The 19,708-nt window shown below is 58.7% G+C and overlaps 1 protein-coding gene across 2 annotated transcripts; it reads right to left on the reverse strand.

The window, feature by feature from the left end:
* Nucleotides 1-999: 999 nt before the first annotated feature.
* On the reverse strand, nt 1,000-19,663 carry NPHP4 (nephrocystin 4). 2 transcript variants are annotated; one of them, XM_065650082.1, is made up of 29 exons: nt 19,462-19,663; nt 18,803-18,992; nt 18,146-18,277; nt 16,458-16,630; nt 16,093-16,157; nt 15,667-15,822; nt 14,929-15,065; nt 14,410-14,570; nt 14,210-14,336; nt 12,516-12,683; nt 12,206-12,335; nt 10,684-10,730; nt 9,830-10,041; nt 9,540-9,731; nt 8,741-8,910; nt 8,008-8,168; nt 7,470-7,650; nt 6,427-6,534; nt 6,104-6,306; nt 5,810-6,027; nt 5,518-5,707; nt 5,304-5,387; nt 5,058-5,214; nt 4,680-4,765; nt 3,756-3,841; nt 3,238-3,409; nt 2,559-2,738; nt 1,637-1,780; nt 1,000-1,537 (listed from the first exon to the last, which is right to left on the reverse strand). In XM_065650082.1, the coding sequence occupies exons 2-29, from the start codon at nt 18,935-18,937 to the stop codon at nt 1,397-1,399; spliced, it is 4,116 nt and encodes a 1,371-aa protein (XP_065506154.1). In that variant the 5' UTR covers nt 18,938-18,992; nt 19,462-19,663; the 3' UTR covers nt 1,000-1,396. The 2 variants fall into 2 exon arrangements, with proteins under 2 accessions (XP_065506154.1, XP_065506155.1); XM_065650083.1 differs by lacking the exons at nt 16,458-16,630; nt 19,462-19,663 and having other exon boundaries at nt 18,803-18,891.
* Nucleotides 19,664-19,708: the final 45 nt, after the last annotated feature.

Raw genomic sequence — 19,708 nt, forward strand, 5'->3', positions numbered from 1 at the left:
TAGCAAGGCACAAAGAGCAGAGACCGCACAGCAATAAATTCAGCGTAACCACGTGTCGATGGTTAACGCAGACGCCTTTGCGTGGTGCTGCCGAGCCATTTACAAACGGGTCTATCAGCTTTCCATTTGGCAAAGGCTCTAAATACTCATTTCAGCTAATGAAGATACCTGGTAATGTCACATTACAAGGCTGGCAACTCCCAGCAAATATTATGGTGAGCATTGGTTTAATCAGGGGTTTCTCAGGCAGTTGCAATTTCATCCTCATAACAGGAAAAATAAGCTGGGTTTAAAAGTTTGAGCCCAAGAAGCACCCCGCTGACGCTGCAGGAGCTTTTGCACTCAAGTCCCCTTTTTTTTTTTTTTTAATGTATTTTCTAGTTTCTCCGTGCCCTTTTCCAGCAGTGGGTAGTTGTGGCTGGGCACCGATGTGGCCGCTGTTCCTCCTCTGCACAGCCACGGGTACGGCGCCCGCTCATTCATACACCCTCAAGAAATATCGTTGTATGAAAACGCAATGAAAATTATTCAGCTAATCTACTTTAATAACCCAACTTAGGGGCCTCTCTGTGCTGCAGACAGTATAATATTTTTTAAAATATTAGCTGTCATCTCCGATCAGTCCTAGAGATGCAGAGGAACTCGGCACACGACTCCATCGAGGCCACTAATTCATCAGCCCCCGACCCATAAAGAGAAGCAACGGAGCTCACAGAGGCACAGGGAGAGCCGTTAGCATCCAAAACCCACAATTACAGTGCCCAGGGATGGGTCCAATGTCCCTCAGCCCCACATGTGTGAGCCCACACGCTATTTTCCCAGGAATCGGGGTGACAGGGCGCCCCGGCGCTCCCCAGGGCGGGACTGACGGCGCTCACCTCCACAGGACCCCAAGGGTTTCTACTTCTCGTGGAAGAAAATGCAACCACACTTTGTCAGTTCTGCTCAGCAAGTTTAATTGATCAAGGATGAGTAGAAAGTATTAAAAAATTCCCAGAAAATTGCTTCAGTGTGTGCAAAACTCGGCATAGAATATAAAATACTTTAAAAATATTCTGCAGAGTCAGATCTGTAACTTTTTAAGTTAAAAAAAAAAAAGACTCCAACATGCCTAAAAATATAGTAACGCTTAACAAAAATAAAGACATCCTGCAGGCACAACGCATGGTTACAAACACATTTGGCTCTCCCTGGTTTGTGCCACATGGCACCACCAGCACTCACAGCAACGCCCGGGGACCCCGACGGGCAGCGAGAGCTCCCGGCGTGGGGAGGGGACCAGAGGTGACCGCGGGTGACGGGGCTCATCACGGCCCCCGTCAGAGAGACACAGACAGCCCGAGGCGGCACGGCCGTGGCAGCCGGCACAGAGACCGGCCCCAGTGCCACCGCGGTCTCACTGGTAGAGAACCTTGACGCAGAAGGTTTCCTCGTTCTTGTCCTCGTGGTCGTTGATGTGGATGAGGATCTCCTCCTCGCCCGCCGCCTGGCTGGGTGCGAAGCGCAGCCCGATGGTGTACACCTCCCCGCCGGCCACCTGGAACAGCGCGAGGGGAGGGACGGGACCTGGCACGGACCCCCAGCACCGCGCACCAGGGCAGGGGCCCGGCGGGGGGACGGCAGCGCGAGGACGTACCTGGAAGGAATCCTCCTTGAACTGCAGCAGGTCGGGGCGGTTGGTGCCCAGGAAGTAGAGCCGGGGCGAGGGGTAGGGGTTGGTGTAGGTGATGCGCTTGTTGCAGCCTCTCCCGCCGCCGGCGGGCAGCGAGATCTCAAATGCCTGCGGGGCAAGCACGGGCCGTGGCGGGGCGGCACAGGCCGTGGCGGGCAGAGGAACGGCGGGCTCTCCCCCAAACTGGCCACGGAGAGCAGCCTCCTGCACTGCGCGTTGATCTGGGGGCACACTGCCCACGTCCCCTCCCGCCACACCCCGCGTTTGATCTCTGCCCACAGGTACAAAGAAACCACCTCCAAGCGAGAGCATCCTGTGCCCGCACCTTCGCAGAAGTGGTGACTTCTGCCCAAAGGGCCAGGGAGCAGCTGGGATGGGCTGGCTCATTCTGCAGCTAATTAATGGGATTCCGCGGGCAGAGCCGTGGTGCTCGCTCCGGTGACGCCCCGCGGCAGTGCAGGCAGCCTGGCACGTGGGGGGACACTGAGGCAGCGGTTTAAACACCGATCTGAACCTCCCCCGGTACAGAGTGCTTGGGGAAACATTTTTAAAAGGAACACGTTAGCCAGGAAATCCAGTTTTCTATTTCTGAGGCAAGGCCACTGCCAGCACAGCACAATAGAAAGCAGCACGCTGCAGCCTTAATTTCACAACCAGGGATATGTCAGAGCTGACACCCCTCAGCATGGGGCTGCCTTCGAAACACCTGAAAGACATTTTTCCAGTCTTCAGAGAGATTATTCAGGCACCAGAGGACCACATGTGTGCTCAAGTGACAAGTGTCAAAAAACGCAAAGCAGCAGGAGACGGCCCCGAGTTACTGGGCAGACCGCGACCGCCGCTCCAGCACCGTCACCACGTTTTTCCATCACGAGAGCTGCCATACCTTGGAGATGAGGGGCTGCCGGCAGGACAGGCAGAGCAGCCAGGAGGACAGCAGCTGGTGGGACTCCACATCCACCAGGTTGAGGTAGATGAACCTGCTGCCCGCCCGCCGCGGCCGCACGCCGATGCGCAGCTCCTGGGCGCCGTTGGCGGGGAGGACGAAGGTGCCGTCCGGATCCACCTGCAGAAACCAGCACCAGGAGCTGCAGCCACCGCCACGGCCTATCGCAGCTCCACAACGGCCAGCTCGGAGCATAAACTGGACCCAACTGCTCCTAAAACACTGCATACCAAAGCCACCACTACCGAAGCCCACCAACGCCGGTTTTGTGTCGGGAAGGAGAAGCTGCTCAGGGAGAGGCAGCTCCTCCTGGCGCGGGGACGCTCCCCTCGCAGGCTGCACCCAGGGAGACTTTCTGTTGTTTACGGGACAGTAATGGAGTTTTTGTGCCATTTATTATTCACTTTTGCAATTAGGGCCGAATGAATTCTAAAGAAATTGTTAGTCTTCGCATGGTCTCATTAATGCAGATAATTTGCCCTCTGGGGTTTCACGCCGATGATCCTGCACATGACAGCTCTAATCAAAAGATAATTATCGCAAGCGCTTTATGGCAGCGAGCTGTTTGACATTCCGAGGGGGCTGCCCTGCCCTGCCCGGGGGGTCTCACCGCAGGTACCTGCAGCTCGTGGGGGTGGGAGGCGAAGGCGCGCACCCTGCGCGGGGCCGCGGTGCCGCGCAGCAGCAGGGACAGGCGGGACAGCTGCCCGGCCGTGCAGCCCACGTCCAGCCGCTGCAGCGAGTGCAGGTAGAACTGCCAGATCTGCACCGGCGCCACCAGCCAGGCGTCCCTGTGGCACAGACAGATGGACGGGGCTCACCGACAGCTTCTCAGGGACCCGGTTCAGTCCCACCCGCTCCCACAGCGCCACCCGAAGCAGAGACAGCCCGGCTGGCTCAGGAGGCATCAGCCTGCACACCAGAGATGCTCCGGCCAGGGATTATTTAGAGGAAAAGACAACGATGTAAAACCCAAAGCTGCAAGTGTTTTGCGCAGCCTCCCACCCAGCTTTGTGCCGCTGGCAGAGCCGGCCGGGCTCAGAAGCCGTGAGCAAGGCAAGGGCGGTGTGAGCTCCCTCCTGGCCCGCTGTGCACTCGGGGGTCACGCTGGCCACTTTTTGGGGTCCTGCTACTTACATATAAATAGCAACAAAGAACTTTTTGATCTGCGGGCTTGGTCCTCCAGCTACTTTTAAGAAGATGTCCTGCGGCTCCCCAGGCCCCTGCGTGCAGAAAGAGAGCGTGTTCCAGCAGTTAACCTCGAGATCAAACCGGCTAATGAGGGCTCCAGGGCTTCCTTCCCATTAAAGGAAAAACCCGCCATCAACCCACTTACAAAAGCAGATGCTTTCACCATCTAGTTAAACTATGTTATTAAGTTATTATACAGCTTGGCTGAGCTCTTTCAGTATTTTTAATTACAAAAGAGGATACAAACAACTATCGCATTCCAGGTCTGCATCTGTAATCAAATTTTGGCAAATTTTCCCCAAGTTTTCTAACAAGCCTTAATCCAATTACCATACTAACGTGTTTCTGCAATGGCAATTAGCAACTACCCTTCATCACCATCTGCACACATGTGCCCAAGTCTATTTTTCCTTTCCACATCCCCCAGCTGTGAAGCAAGCCAAGGAAACCTCAAACCCGTGCTGGGCATCGCCAAGCAGGGGCTGTGCTGGAGGGACGCAGGCCAGTGGTTAGGCTTGGCCTAAAGAGCCTCCCAGCCCGGCATGGCCACCCCAGCACCAGGAAGGTCTGTCTCATCTATCGACAAACAGCTGCTTTTCCCCAGCATTTTAACCATCTTGTATTTGCTCAAGAGCACAAGCGATCACAGGCTGCTACACAGTGCGATAAGGTACATTCAGCTTCAACCGCAAAAACGATGCGGCTGCTTTTAACTGGGAATAAAGGGCAATTCTGGCTTCATCGCTGCCAGGGTTTCACTGCCACGGGCTGATAAATGGGGCAGCTCCATGGGTGCAAGGCATTTGCTGACAAAACAACCCACAGCAGAAGGACACAAAGGACAGACGGATGCCGAAGCATCACCAGTACCATATTTTTGGTTTCGCAAATGATGTCAGGGTCGCTGCAGCGAACAAACATCTCCGGCTCCCCGCCTGGCATCCCCACTGGCGCGCCTGCGGAGGAGAGAGACTGAGGTGAAGCCACATTCAGCATTTTCTCTCTTTGTGCTCGCGACCCTGCACCCCATGCAGCCGCAGACCAGAATGCCTTACATCGGGCTACCAGCAAACTGCACCGGTGTGCTAGTGCAGGGAATTAAGGATAAAATTAATGCAGACAAGCTGACGAAGAGCAAGCGAGGAGCTCAAGGCTGCGAAAGGGCGAGGAAGCAGGGCTGAGCTCTCTGGGTGCAACCCACACCGCCAGAAGGCTCCTGTGAGCCGCCACAGCCAACGATGGGCTCACCAGGGAGGGTGTGCCAGGGGGGCAGCCGAATGGTCTTCTTCAGGAAGGTGAGCTCCGGGTGGTAGAAGCGGAAGGTCTGGTCGACGACGTGGGGCTGCGGCTCCACCTTCACGCGCAGGAGCGCGATGGGCTTCCCCCCGCTCACCTGGAAGGAGACCTGGCCGGGGGAGAGGGACGGCGCTTTGCAAGAGCGACACTTCTCCTCCCACGCAGCCCCTCGAGCGGCACCCTCACCGGTTCCCTCACCTGGATGTGCTTCGTCCGCCCAGCCCCGCTCTCCCCCAGGGAGCAGGCAGCCGCGTTGGCACCGGCACCCAGCCCCGCCGGCCCCTGTGGGTGCGAGCGCAGGATATGGCACTGCCATGGCAGTGCGGGGCTCCGCGCGGTGCCACCACGCTGGCAAACGCGGCCGAGGGAAACTCTTCAACAAAGAAGAGCTTCCAACGGCGTCTGCGCCTACCTGCACCGTGACAACAGCAGGGTCTGCAGAGAAGGTCTGGTATTTGAAGGGGATGCAGACGGTCTCATTGGGGCGCAGGTGCACCTGAGGCCTGAGGTCATCGCGGAGGTGGAACATCTCCTCCTCCACTGGCGTGACGCTCTGGGCCAGCTCCTTGAAATGCCGCCACTCCCTCGGGTCCAGTATGACACTGGGAGAGCGAGAGCAGAGGTGCTGGTGAGGACTGGTCAGGAGCTGGTGCCACCCCGGCATCTCCCCATGCGCACAGGGGACACCCCGCTGCAGCCCCCACCTGAGCTCGGGGTGGTCGATCTCGATGGTGACAGTGTGCCGGATGCTGTAGGGGTTCTTCAGGGCGAACTCGAAGAACTCGGCCGTGCCCAGCACGGCGTGCACGGTGCGGGTGGCGGTGATGGCCTGGCTGAGCACCCGCGAGATGCTCTCGCCCTTGGTGTGCTCCCGGTAGGCGTCCACGAGCTGCAGGTCCCGGGCACGTTGCTCCTGCCAGCCCTGCCGGGGTGGGGACCGAGGGGACCGTGAGCCTGGAGCCACCACGGCACCCCCAGCCCAGTGTCCCACTCCTCACCAAGAGCTGGGGCGTCCTCCCGCCGCCGGCGTCCTCCTGCTGCCGCACCAGCGCCATGCGCCGCAGCTTGCGCCGGCGGGCGGCCGCGGCCTCGCTGGGGATGGCCGGGGGGACCGGCCTGGGCTCTGGCCGGCGGCTGCGCAGCGCGGACGCCAACTCACCGTCCACCTCAGCCAGCCTGCGCGCCCGCGACACCCGCCCGCCTGCGGGAGATCACCGTGGCACTGTGGGGACACCGCCAGCGCAGCCCACGCAGTGCCACAGCGCTGCCAACACGAACTCGCGCAGAGGGACGGAGCGAGCCGCGGGCCGGCAGGACTCACCGCCGGCAGCGCTCAGGGAGAACCGGCTGCTGGTGTCGTCTGGGACCGGGCAGGAGCGGGACGGGCGTGGGGACGGCGGCTGCTCTGGCGTGTCCTCGCACGGGTGGCCTGGCAGGAGCACAGGTCGGGGGGTAAGCAGAAACCATTTGCTTGCCACCATTATAAAATCTACTGTGTTTATCCCCACTGCAGCTCTTCACAGACGATTTTAAAAAGCAGGAGCAATATCTGTTTGCTGACGAAGCTGCTCCCTCCAGAGCCTGTTGCTGTTACCACCGCACACAGAGACCGAGCAGCACCACGAGCACAGCACCATCCCGAGCGCCTCACGGCCGAGCCCCCAGCCAGCTCCCGCTTTCATTTCGGTGTTCTCCATCCCTGGCACTGCCACATCTCCCCACTGCTGCTGCCGTTTCCGCTCCCACAAAGGCCATGCCCAGAGCTGGACGAGGCTGTAAAGCCACCAGGATTTACCCAGCCTAGAAATCCCATCCCCGTCCTTACAGGGGCACTGTGCTTTTCCATATTGTCTTTAACAACAGTATTTTGAAATTTAAAAAAAAAACCAAACAATACAACAACAAGAGGGGGAAAAAAAAGCCCCAATGAAAGGGCGGCTGCCGTCCTGGGCAGCATCTCTGCCTCCTCTCTCCCTGCCCTTTTGTGGGGTGCAAGTTAAACCCCTCCCCAGGTTGTGAATCTCAGATTCTCCTTCTCAGGAGCTTATCATCCCTTTGCAGGCAAAGTACAGAAACGATGATTTACGGTATTTTATAATGGAGCTAATCTTTCTTCTGAAGATAAGATTTTAAAACCTGGAGTCACTGCACGTTTATAAGACGGTGAATTAAATACATAAAATAAAAGCGCCCAGCAGGTTCTGGGAAGAAAATGTTCTTACAGGCGTGGTTTTCTTTCAGGTACAGCCTCACGCGTGCTGCACAAGCTCCACGCCGTTTGCTCGCACCCAACCTACGTGCCGCCGGCCTCCCCGGCGCTGTGCCGGCACCGAACCTTTGGTTGGCGCAGGCAGCGGCTCTTACCGACGTTGGCCAGGCAGAGGTGGAGGCGGCCCCGGGTGGCCACGCGGACGCCGAGGGGCCGCAGGGCGCCGTGCCGCAGCGCCTCCCGGCCCAGCACCGGCACCTCCGGCTCGTACTCGGTCGTGGCCACCTCCAGCTCGTGGTGGGTCCTGACGGCCGCCCGGCCCTGGCGCAGCAGGGGCTGGGGACAAGGTGAGGACAGAAACACATCACCGGGGAGCCGGTCTGGGGTTAAAGGGTTGGGTAAGGATGTCTCTGGATGTCTGAGGTCTGGGGGGTTTGGCCCTAGAATACTGCAGGAGTTCCGGGAAGTGGAAGTTAATGTTTTGCCATTGCTTTTGAGGAGAAGATGACAAATCCCACAATTAGGGGCTCGTCAGGTTGACATCGGTCTCAGTTACACAGAGGGGCTGACAGCAACTCGATTACTAAAGACACGAGGGTAACGCAACGGCATCTCAACGCGGGGCGAAGGGAAGGCCGGGCTCCTCGGCACCCGCACGCCGAGCAGAGCTCCGAGCTGCGGTTTGACCGGTACCTCCAGCTTGAGGGCAGCGGAGCCCACGAGGAGCAGGGAGTCTCCATCCCAGACGTCGATCTGGAGGCTGTGCTGGGCCAGGTACCGCAGGAACCAGCGCTGCTCCCCGGCGCGCAGGAACGCGGGATCCACCATGTACTTGAGCTGCCAGCCCGGCGGCCCTGCCGAACGGGGCAGCGTCACGGGCACGGAGCTCCCGCGGCACCGGCACCCAGCGGGCGCTCCAGCCGAACCTGCCTGCTGGCTCACCCTCTGCTTAATTAACCTGTCCGCCAATTAGTGAGGTCTGAGGTCCCCCAGGACTGGCATCTTCCCACTGAAATGCTCTGTACAGACCCCTCTCCATTAACAGCTCTACATGGAGAAGGAGCTTTATCAGCTCAGTGTGGTTGGTGTCTCTTGAGACCAGAGTTTAATAAGACAGAAAGAAACAAAGAAAAGCATTCAGCTCGCTCTTGGGCACTCTGCTCTCATGTGTTGCCATTGTTGTTTTTTGGTTTTTGGGTTTTTTTTTAAATACATTTGACTGCAGCAGGAGTTGGCAACCTCAACATCTGAATCGCATCACCAAGGCTTGCTGCTGTTTTACTTCAAATGTTGGACATTCTGAACGTTTTTCATGATATGACTCACAAACTAGCAGGTTTGCTCTTACAGCAGACACCAGCCCATTGAGGCAAGCCCAAATCTGACTGATGGAAAAGCTGCACGAGGAGCCTAAACCAGAGCTTACCGGTGCTGAGGGTCCCGTCCTTGTTCACCCGGAGCAGGAGCTGTGCCGAGGTCCCGCCATCCATGCCGAGCAGCTGCAGCCGCGGCGTGGTGATGGGGGGGAAGCGGTAGAACTGGAAGGTAAGGAAGATGGTCCTCGGCCACGTCCCCTCTTCGCTGTCCCGGGCATCCCTTGAGCGAGAGAGGGGTTTGGGTTAGCTGATACAGCGCTGCCTCCCCATCCCGAGCTCCTCGTGTGTTTGGCAGCCGCTGAGAGGCAGAAGAACATGAGAAGATCAGCAGCATCACAAGTATTTGGACTTCTGTGAAGATAGCGGGCATATGGTTTGCCTTGGCTTCCCAAAAAGCCTTGGCTTCCCAAAAAGCTTCGTAATTCCAGCTGCCTTCTACCATATGTGTGATGGAGGAGCCAAAGGCAGCGTTTTACCTTCGCACAGCACCCTTAGGAACACCGTGAGCGGGGTCCCTCCAGCCAAACCCACCCCACCACTGCCAGCTTCCTCTACACTACACATGTTTATGGAGAAACCCAGCATTAACAAGCTTTTACATCACCTTGGGGCTAATGGACACAAACAAAAAAAAAAAGGACCATGATTTAAGAGTGCCCAGAAAGGGCAAGAGCAGCATCACAGAACTCCCCGGGGCATCATCTCCATGGCAGGTGCTGGAAGAAGCGGCACCTTTGCAAGGACTTCTGCTCAAGCACGAGGGTTTAGGGAGGATTTTGGGAGAGGACTCTCCCCAGGAGACCCCTCGGATCAACCCGCAGAAGGTGCCATGAAGAGCCGCCATCCCACCTGCCAAAGGCCAGGAACTGCAGGATTATTTCGTTGCCTTGCAGAGGGTCGGCTTCCTCCAGCTGCAGGTTGAAACTCCCCGGCTCTGCCAGCTCAGAGATCTCCACCGGCTCCCGGTTGCGGTCCAGGATGTCCGGGAAGCCGGCGGCGTGCAGGCGCGCCAGGGACGCGCGGGACAGCGGCGCGTGGGAGCTGGCAAGAAATGGGGCTCAGGTGTGTGGAGGCGGCCGCGGGGGACCCCAAAGGGCCGGTGACAGCGGCAGGAGCCCGGGGAAGGGCAGGGGCGTCACCTGCCTGCCTGCAGCCCCACGGCCGCCATGGGCACCTGCAGCGGGGCGAAGGGCAGCGCCCGCAGCTGGTCACCGGCACAGGGCTCGGCGTCTGGTGAGCCCAGGTCAGCTTCCAGGTGAGTGATGGCCCCGTCCTGCCAAGAGCTGCAGCCACGTGGCACCGGGGACTGGCCCCTGCCCCGCGGCGGGGACGGGAGCTGGGACACCAGGAGCTGGAAGGAGAACAGGGAGTGTGAGCAGCCCCCTGCAGAACCCCAGCCCCTCCTGCTGAATCGGCTCAGACGCCGCGTGCTCTGGCATCTGAAGCAGGACAGCTTGAGGGTTCGCCCCTCTGCTTCGTGTTTAGCTGCTGCACCTGCCCTGGCAAGGGGAGGGATGAGAAAGTGCAGCAGGAAGATCAAACTGCTTAACGCGGTCTTATGAAGCATTTCGTTTCATCAAAACATTTGTGTGCATTGATCCCTGCATCAAGATATGAAAAAGCATGAAGAGGGATTCTCAGTATTCATAGCTCTCCTTAAACCCCGGTAGCTCCACGTGAAGAAACCATGCATCACCGTCAGCACGTACGGGGGACAAGAGTACCCAGCAAATCTGGGCTGTCAAAAACCAGAACTGCTCTTAAAAATCCATTTGGGGTGTGAAAAGAGCTCAGAGAATTTAGCCCAGCACATGACAGGCAGAGTCCGTTTTGCTCTCCCGGAGGAGGAGGAGGATTTGGGCAGGACACCTGGTGTCTCCTGGCCGCAGCAGCCAGGAGGACTGGACAGGACTGGGAGCGTGTCCTCGGCACGCAGGATGTCCCCCGGGTACGCTGCTGCCCGTCACCGTGTCCGCTGGCGCGTGGCACTTACCCCCGGTCCCTGTGGTGATGCCGCCACTCGCGGTGGGGCCGGCGGACCTGCGGAGAGGGACGGGGGATACTGGAGTGGAGCCGCCACCCCCTGACATCACACCCACAGCTGCGCCTTCCCCCACCAAGCCCCCACCTGCCCTTCTAAACTTTGGGGGTGAAACCAGCTCAGCGAGGCGGCTGACTGTCTCTCAACCACTCGTTTGACTTATTTTTCCAATAAGCCTCTTGCCTGGGGCAGGGGACATGGCACATCTCCAGCGCTATCCGTTGCCACCTCTGCCATACACGGCAGCTGCTCCGTCCCCAGCCAAGCCGCGGCTCCCCAGGGCACACGGTGCTGCCTACACGGGATGCTTAATGAGATGTGAAAGTTTAGAATACTTAAGGTTTCTCCATTATTTCTTGTCAGTCCCTTCATCTGTTCATGCATTTGTGCCCCAAAACAGTAGGAGCTTTGCTGTGTTTCTATTTGGCTGCTCATCTCACGCTGGCACAGCTGAGTTCCCCGAGCCGCAGCCCCCTTGGAGCAGAGCAGGACACAGATGTTGTATCTCTGCACCCACGTGATGCCAAAACCTTATTTTGCTTTCACCACCATGGATATTCCAGCTATTTCATGCCGACTGCTGCACAAAGGGAAGTGCCCTGTGTCCCTCTCATCTCAAACCCCGTTTCTCTCAGCTGGGATGGCTTTGGCCAGTGTCAAAGAGACGATGGGCAGACTCATCGGCAGCACCGGCAGCTGAGCCAACAGAAGATGCGCTCAGCCTCCTCTGGCCAAAAGGACCAGATGGTGTCACATTTTCCGACAGAGCACTACACAAAGTTAACAGAATGCTGTGTTCGGCAGCTCGGGTGCAGGCTGGCTCTCCCACGCGGCTGCTCACCTCGCGGCACAGCACCGGGACCAGCGCCGAGCCGCCCCAGCTCCGCCCACTGCCGCCAGCCCCCCAGATCCCCACACTAATCCCCTGGTGTCCTGGACGGTGTCTGGGAAAACTCCTCGCGCCGCAGCCGGGAGGCGGCAGCAGCAACGCTGAGCAGACCCTGACCCAGAGCACCCCCAGCCCCACATTTCACCTGTGAAGGTCTCTGCTCTGAAGCCCCTCGCACCAGCAAACCCGGCAGAACGCCTGACGCTGGCGGTGGGAGCCGGGGACTCGCTGCGGCACAGCCGCGGTGCCACTGCCATCTCGTGGAAGTCACGGCAGCACCGGAGCGGCAGCAGTGCCCACGCTGCGCCCACCACCAGCATCACCCTGACCTGCCAGCTGGAGCCACCGGCTTACCGGAGGAGACGGATAAGCTCATAAAACACAAAAACGCCACAAGGTACCTGCAGCATCGCACCGAGACTCGCATGGGAACTGAGAGCCAAATTCAACTCAACAGAAACTTGCTTCACTCCTGTAATTCATAAACTAGCTCACTGAAACTCAGCAAAGTCGTGTTTTTTCTCCTGAGCAGATACCAGTGCCACACTCTATATTTTAAATGTCAGCGATCTGGAAAACACTCACTCAGCGATGGTGTAGGAGGCTTCTCCAACTTGTCCCTGTCTTTATGTAGGATCTCTGTAGCAGTGACAAGATGTTCTTCCGAATCAGTGGAAACATGGAATTGGACGGTCCCAGACTCCACGTGCTTCCCCTGAAATTGGAACCAAAATACTTTTAGACAGCGTGCTACGCGCAGGCTCCCTCCCACCTCCGAGAGACAATTCCCTTGCCCTGGAGCCAGATAAACCCTGGTGCGTGCCGGAGGCAGCCTGGCACTTAAGCGGCTTTCGGCAGAGCCTCTCTACGGCCAGCCTGCCCCAGCAGCCCTTACCTGGCGGGAGCCGCGGCCGCCCGGGGGGGTCCGGTACACCAGGGCTTGGCAGGGGCCGCGGCGGGGGCCGCCTCGCAGGGGCAGCTCCACCTGCACCCCACCAGCACCGGGGACGGGGCTCCAGACGGCCCAGCGCACCGAGCGCATGTCGGCCACCTCACCACGGGCCTGGGGGGCAAAAAGGGGAGAACAGGGTGAGCACCAGCAGCCCCACCCCGCCAGAGCTGGGTTCTGATCTGCCGCGTCGCCCCACGCCCGCAGCGCAGACACCGCTCCCCTTCCACCCGCTCCACAGACATTCCACTTCCCAGCGCCTTATTTCTCTTTTTGAACCCATTTTCCCCCCAGCAACCACACCTTTCTGCTCCCACCCCTTTGCAGGCTCTGAGGAGCACCAGGAACGTTCTCCCCAGGTAGCTGCGCCTGATCCCCTCACCAGTCACCCAAGGGACGACACCTCTGTGCTACGGATCCGCATCATATAACGCTGATCTAACAAACGCACGAGATAACGCCTTTCAAAACACAGGGTTTCTGCCCCTTGTGTATATTTAGCACACGCAGGCTGAGGCTGGGACACCAGCACCCACGGGGCTGTCTGAGCCCCCACTCACAGCTGCATTAAGGGATATACATTATAAGCAATACATATGTTCGACCCCCAAAAGGCAGAGTGAAGGTTCCCACTTACCCACAGCCTCCCGTTCACCCAGGCAGAGGTGCAGGGCAAACCCAGACCCACCAGCGCCCGCAATCACCTGCGCAGGCTGCTAATTAGGGCAGGGAGGGCACAGCAAGCGGCTTTGGGATTATCGGCTCTGCCGCCCCAGCCAGCTCTCCGGCAGCGGCGCTGACAACACATCACACATCCATCTACACCAGGAGCCCTGAAGCCCCAGGGTTTCAGCTGTTTACGGGGTTAAACCCAACATCGAATTTCTGACAGCAAAGCTCAGCTTCTCCTGCCCCTCAATACAAACCCCTCTGACCTGTACCACTTCACAATTATCTATTTTCCCCCCAGTTTTGCTCCAGACAGCTCTAGGGAGAGAGACACTCGCTGCATTTGCAATTAGCACCTCAGAGGATGACTCGGGCCCCCTAACGAACCCCCAGCCATCGGTCCGGCCACACGAGGGGCAGATGAAGGGGCTCTGGAGGGGAGGACTGAACAGCCGCTAAGCTGGGTTTAACCCGCAGAAAGGTTAAACTCCATTACATGTAAATGATCGCTAAGTAGGTGCTAATGAGCGTGGTCTCCGCAGCCAATAGAGAGACTTGTCCCAGCTTTAAGGTCTGGACAACAGGCTGAAGCTCCCAGAAAAACCTCAGCATTCAGGAAAAAATAAAAGAGCCAGACAGATTAACTTTTCAGCATAAACGCTAAATTCTAAAGAAAAGCCTTTTATAAAATAAAAAAGCTGAAATTTTCCAAATTAGCTTGCCAGAACGCTGCGGGACTGCTGCAGGCTACACTTCTCTGTGTACACAATGGAGAAATACAACCACATGTAATGAAATGATTCAATACGCCCCTTTGGAGGGTATTTTGTGCAGTGCTGTGGAAAGCACCTGGACACTTCACCAGCCCTTGGTGTGGCATTGCGGCCACGGAACGAGGAGCCGCTGTGGCTGGGGGTGTGGGGAGGTCTCTAGGGAGGGATGGAGATGGGGGGTCCCACACCCGGCCCTACCTTGCCGGCGGCTCTCCCCGTGGCGCAGCACACGTACTCCAGCTGGAAGCAGACCCCGAACGCCGGGTGAGGGACCATTTCGTCCAGGTGGATGCGGCTCCTCAGGACCAGGGCTTGACCTGCAGCCCTGCGCCGGGATGGAGACGCGGCTGTGGGCAGCGCCGAGCGGGACGGCCGCGGCACCGGCGGGTGCCCCTTACCTGGCTGTGGAGCCGGGCACCCCCGGGCAGCTGCCCCGCGCCACCTCCGGCACCAGCACGGCCACCTGCGGCGCCTGGACGAAGCACAGGCCGTTGTGGACGCCAACGTGCAGCCGCCGCTCCCGAACCGCCAGCCCGTCGCCGTCCGGCGCGGCGTTGGCCTGCAACGGGCGGACAAAGGACTTGCCGGCAGCCCTCACCGCGCTCTGAGCGCTGCCGGTCCTGAAGAGCCGAACTGCCGTGAGCACCATGGCATCTTACCTCTGCATCTTCCATAGCAGAGCAAACCCAAATTCTGCTTTAGTGTCCAGGTGATCAAAACAAACCCGACACAGAGCACCTGTGCGCTAACCCAGCAGTGAAGCAAGCAGAAGGCTTGCACAGCAAAAAATCAGATTCCAAGTGAAACGAATAACACGAGTGCCATTTATCTGAACTTTTCCTCTCCACCCATAACCGAAGTGCCGGCATCACTGCCGGTGCCCTGCGCTGTCCCTGCCGCGAGCGCAGCGGCAGTACCTGCAGTAAGCGGTCGCTGTTCAGCAAGTCCAGCAGTTCGTCCTCGAACTCCTCCACAGAGGGGTACAGCCGCACCGACAGCCGCTCCAGATAGCAGGGGACCGGCTTCAGCAGCCGGGGTCTCTGCAAGCAGTCACCTGGAGGGACAAGCAGCACTGGGGACTCTGCTGCTCACTTGGCTTTACCATGAGCAGTTACACCCCAGAAATGGTCAGGGTTAGAGCAGCTAGCGGTAGGGTTTTCCAGGCAGCAGGCTGAAGCATAATTCAGCTGCGGAACAGAGGGTACTTTTTGCCCTCTGAATCCTCAGATCACATAATTTTAGCTTGAACAGCAAGGCTGCTGCCCACAGGGAAAGATTAATGAGGGCTGGGAGTGCGAGAGTTCATCCCCTGAACCTGCCAGACCCCCAGCGATCCTGAGCCCACCCACCGAGGGGGACTCTGAACCAGGTGCACAGGCCCCCAAGTCTCTGCTGAACAGCTGTAATTAACCTCACCATCATTTATCCCTAGCAGCTTCCCAGAAGCAAAGCAATTAAAGGAAGAAGAACAGAGTAGAGCCACTCTGACATCTTCCAGGATGAGCAATGGACACAAGGGCTGCACCAGCCCTCTTGCCAAGGGGCAGCGCTGCAGAGAACCCGGAGTGCCCAAAAACTCCCCAGCCCTGCCCGCAGCCTCCCTGGGACCCGCTGCCGTCGGCAGGAGTGGCGCAGGCAGAGGAAGGAGCCCCTACCCGTGTCTCCGTGAGCCGGCAGCAAGCCAGGAACATTCTGCAGCCCAGACATCAGAAGGTTTTCGGGAAGGAGGTGGAATATCATCTCCAGGGGCTGGTGGCGCTTCAGGGAGTACTGCAAGTGGCTCTTCTCCATCACTGTCAGGTATTTGTTCTCTAAAGAGAAAGCATCCCAAGATGACCAAAACCGGGGCAGACAGCTTTGCAGCGCTGCTGTTGAAGAAACTGTTACCCGCAAACACAGGTGTTGGGAGCAAATAAAACCTGGGTTTGCCTGGCCAGGATTTCCCAGCTGGCAGTAAGGCATGTCCAGTTAGCACTACCAGGGCACAGGCCACACATCATGTCGACTGGACACACGATGCGCATTTAGATCAGAGAGGCCACCGGGAAGGCAGCGAGACACGATGTCTGGCTGCCGCTTACTTTCCACGGGGTCCTGGAAGCGCGGGTGCAGCAAGGCGCGCGGCGTCCCGTGGTACAGCTTCAGCCTGAAAGCAAAGAGCACACGCAGCGGTCAGGGAATCCACCCTGAGGCACATCTTCACCTTCCACAGGCTCTGCTCAACAGCAAGAAACCACCTTCCTGCTCTGTACCTGCGGTAAAACCCCTGTCCTTTTGGGCAAGGCCAGGCATCGCTCAAACCCATTGCTGCTCCCCAGCAGTGAAGAACTCCCGGTTTCTACGTGCTGGCTTTGTTTCCGCAGCCCCAGGACCACACTTTCTGCTCCGTGCACATTGCCAACCCAGCTCCCAGCGTGCCCCATCACCCAACAGCAGGGGGACCTACGTTTTGTCCTCAACGGCCAGGTCCGTGGCCTCAGACCTGCTGCCAAAGAGTGGGATGAGCCCAAAGCCGCAGGAGAGATGCCGAGAGCCCCCGTCCTCTTTCCCCCCCATCACCACCACTTCCACGACCGCAGCGATGCCGGGTTGGTTCAGGGAGGTGTGGAAGTAAACAGTCTGGGACAGGAACAGAGAGAGAAAGGGCATTTCAGCGCTGGCAGCAGCTCCACACAGAGCAAAACCTGTTGCATTTGTTCAGCCAGCAGCGCAGCCAGATCACCTGTTGAATCTCCCAGACAGCAGCTCATGGCAAATGACCTCCAGCACCCCTCGGAAATCTCAACCTCCTTCAATCTCAAACATCAACTTTTTAAATTTATTTTTTGTTGGCAACACCAGTTTACCAAAGTAACTCACAGGCTGCAGAGCCTGTAAGAGGGGCCTAGAGCGTCGTGGCAAGCCCATCACTGGGAAAGCCAGAGGAGCTGGAAAGCCTCCTGCCGCAGGGAGCAGAGATGGGGGCAGGAGGAGATGGGACACAGGTCACCTCCCCAGGACAGGATTTAGAGCTGGGTTAATCTTTCTATTAAAAACTCATTACTGCAGTGTCCCAGGGAAAACGTTTACTGTAATCACAGGCTGTCAGGAAGGGATAACAGAGAGAGACATTACTGCAACAGCCCAGGGAAATAAATCATTATTCTATTATCTTTTATTGCAAAATGTTGAAATAATGACCGCTGGCTGCAGATCAATGCCTTGCCTTGCAAAGACACAGAGAGCCCTTGCAGTGGGTCCTTTGTAAAGCCAAAAGCTCATCGGTCCCCAGGCTGTGGGGTTTTTCTCCATGGCTCTTAAAAAAAAGCACGGGACAACCAGTAATTAAAACACTTGGGAAAGAAATGCACATGTTAACATCCTTCAGATAACACTGCCAATTTAAATAAATGAAGGAGTGCAGTGTTAATCTGTGCTACACTTCAACTGCAGCACTGGAGGAGGTGGAGAAAAACTTATGAATTAGAAAACGTGACATCTTGGTTGTCACCCACACCACAGGGCAGCGGGATGTCCCCAGTAAGGGACACCCCAGTTTGCGGCATCGGCAGCGATGGCAGCGGCTTCGGCGCAGTTTGGCTCCCAGGTCAGAACAGCGCTGAGCTGGCGGAGGCTGCTCTGTCCCTTCCCTTCCACTGCTGAGGCAACACCGCGCTCTGCCGCCGGCTGGGAGCACCGCAGGCAGCCCCGGCGTCACCCAAACCCCGTCACTCGTCCCAACAACTGCCTGTGGCACCGGGTAACCGGATGGTACCCAGGGAGCTCCGGGAGGGGCCGGACGGGACAAGGGCTCGCTGCTGCCTGCGTGCAGGACAAACCACCACGGGCAGGGCTGGGCAGACAGACAGACAACACGCCAGAGCTCGCACATGCTCTGGACTTGCTGCTTTAAAAGGCCCACAGCTCCAGCGCACTGACCGCGGGTTCCCAGAGCTCTGCACCCACCAGCCCGACAGAGCAAACCGCTTTTTCCCTTCATTCATTAAAAACCTCCCTCCTTGGACTGAGCTCCTCCAGCTCCAGCAGCCTCCCCCGGCACCACTGCCCCTTCACGCCTCTTCCCGGAGGCGGCGGGTGTTCTCCCAAACCCAGCAGTACAGACCCCCCTGCCACCCGCAGAGCCCGGCTCCCCACCTCGTTGAAAGCCGCCCTGGCCGGGCGCAGTGCGGTGACACGGGCAGCTCGCCAGCCGCTCCTCCACGTCCTCCCGAAGAAGTGGTGGTGGGTGGCATCGAAAAGGGACAGGCGCAGCTGGTACTCAGCTCCCTGCAAGGTACGACACGCACTGGCTCAGGGACACACCAGCTCAGCAGCCCCAAAGCTGCAGAAAACACTTCAGGACAAGAGCACAAGCAATTCCTATTTTCTAACTGATGCCCAGATCAGGCATGCGGCCGTGAACAGCTTTGTGCGTTAGCAGAGAACCTTTCTGAAAGCCAGAGGTTGAACAAGCCAAGCAAAAGTGGGGAAACTGAATAGTAAGCATATAATAAAGAGTTAGCAGACTTTTAAAGTGATACACATATATTTTAATTTTAAAATGCTTACCTAACTTAAAAAATAATGAAACACCAACTTCCATTTACAGGTAAAAACACACGGGATTGAGACACGGGTTTGATTTGTGTTTCTGGGAGATCTGTGGTTAGTTCTCCCCAAAACAAATAACTCTGTTTTGAAAACGTCCACCTTTATGGGCTTTGGCACAGCCCGGTGGCACCGTGGAAGGGTGCCGGGCAGACACCAAGGGCTCGCTCAGCAGCCGCACGGCCGGGCTCTCCTCCACCCTACCTGGGTGAGCGCAGCCCCTTCCAGGTGCTTCAGGACACAGCGGAACGCCGTGGAGCGTGACAAGCAAGCCCGTCTGCGCTGGCCGTGGGGAGGAACGGCAAGGTTCTGCAGAAACACCCGCTCCCACTCGCCCATCTTGCTCCCTGAAGGTCGCCTCTCCCTCCCGGCGCTGGCTAGGGCGAGCACCCGGCTGGAAAACAGGAGGAAACGCACGTTCCAGGAACACGCTCTGAGCCGTGGAGCTGTGTGTGGGCAACCCGGCGGGACTCTGGGCTCCCGCAGCCCACGGCGAGGGGCAGCGCTCCCGGGAGCGGGAGCCCAGCGCTGCACCCGCGGGCGCGCCCGGGGGCTCCGCGGCTCTCCCGGGGTGCGGCGGGACGCCAGCGGGGCGAGCCCAGCCCCACCAGCCGCTGGCGCACGCGTGTGTGCACAGACACCCGTGGAGCACGTACGGAGACCCGTGCACACGCGTGCCCGTAGCCGCGGAGCCCACGTGCGCACACGCGTACGGCGGCACAGCCCGTGCGCGCACACACCCAACCCCACCCGGGGGCCCGGGACCGGCCGCGCTCCGCGAGGCCAGGCCCGCCTCCGCCCGCACCTCCCCACGGTGCTGCGGGCGGGACCGGAGCGGAGCGCCGGGCCCCATCGGTACCCACCGGGGATGCGTGCCCGCGCGCGGGTCGCGCACGCCGCAGGGTAAAGCCCCGGACGGGCGTGGCGGACGGCCCGGTGCCCGAGCGGCCCGCACCGAACCCCCGCGCCCGCACCGCGCCCGGACGACATCTTGTCGGGCCCGACCAACTCCGCGCCGGGCCGGGGGGGACACGGATGCGCCGGCGCCGCTCGCCACCCCGCCGTCCACGCTCAACACCGTCACACCGGCGGAGAGCGGTGAAAAAGGCT

This window comes from Caloenas nicobarica, chromosome 22 (assembly GCF_036013445.1).
Source record: "Caloenas nicobarica isolate bCalNic1 chromosome 22, bCalNic1.hap1, whole genome shotgun sequence".
Classification (NCBI taxonomy): Eukaryota; Metazoa; Chordata; class Aves; order Columbiformes; family Columbidae; genus Caloenas; species Caloenas nicobarica.

Excerpts from the sequence above, each read along its gene's own strand:
- NPHP4 (XM_065650082.1), bottom strand. The coding sequence starts at position 18,937 with ATGGGCGAGTGGGAGCGGGTGTTTCTGCAGAACCTTGCCGTTCCTCCC. Across the intron at positions 8,169-8,740 it reads GGACGGGACCCTCAGCACCG|GGCCGCCGGGCTGGCAGCTC; the intron begins GTAAGCTCTGGT and ends CCCGTTCGGCAG. Across the intron at positions 3,410-3,755 it reads TTCTTTGTTGCTATTTATAT|GGACGCCTGGCTGGTGGCGC; the intron begins GTAAGTAGCAGG and ends TCTGTGCCACAG.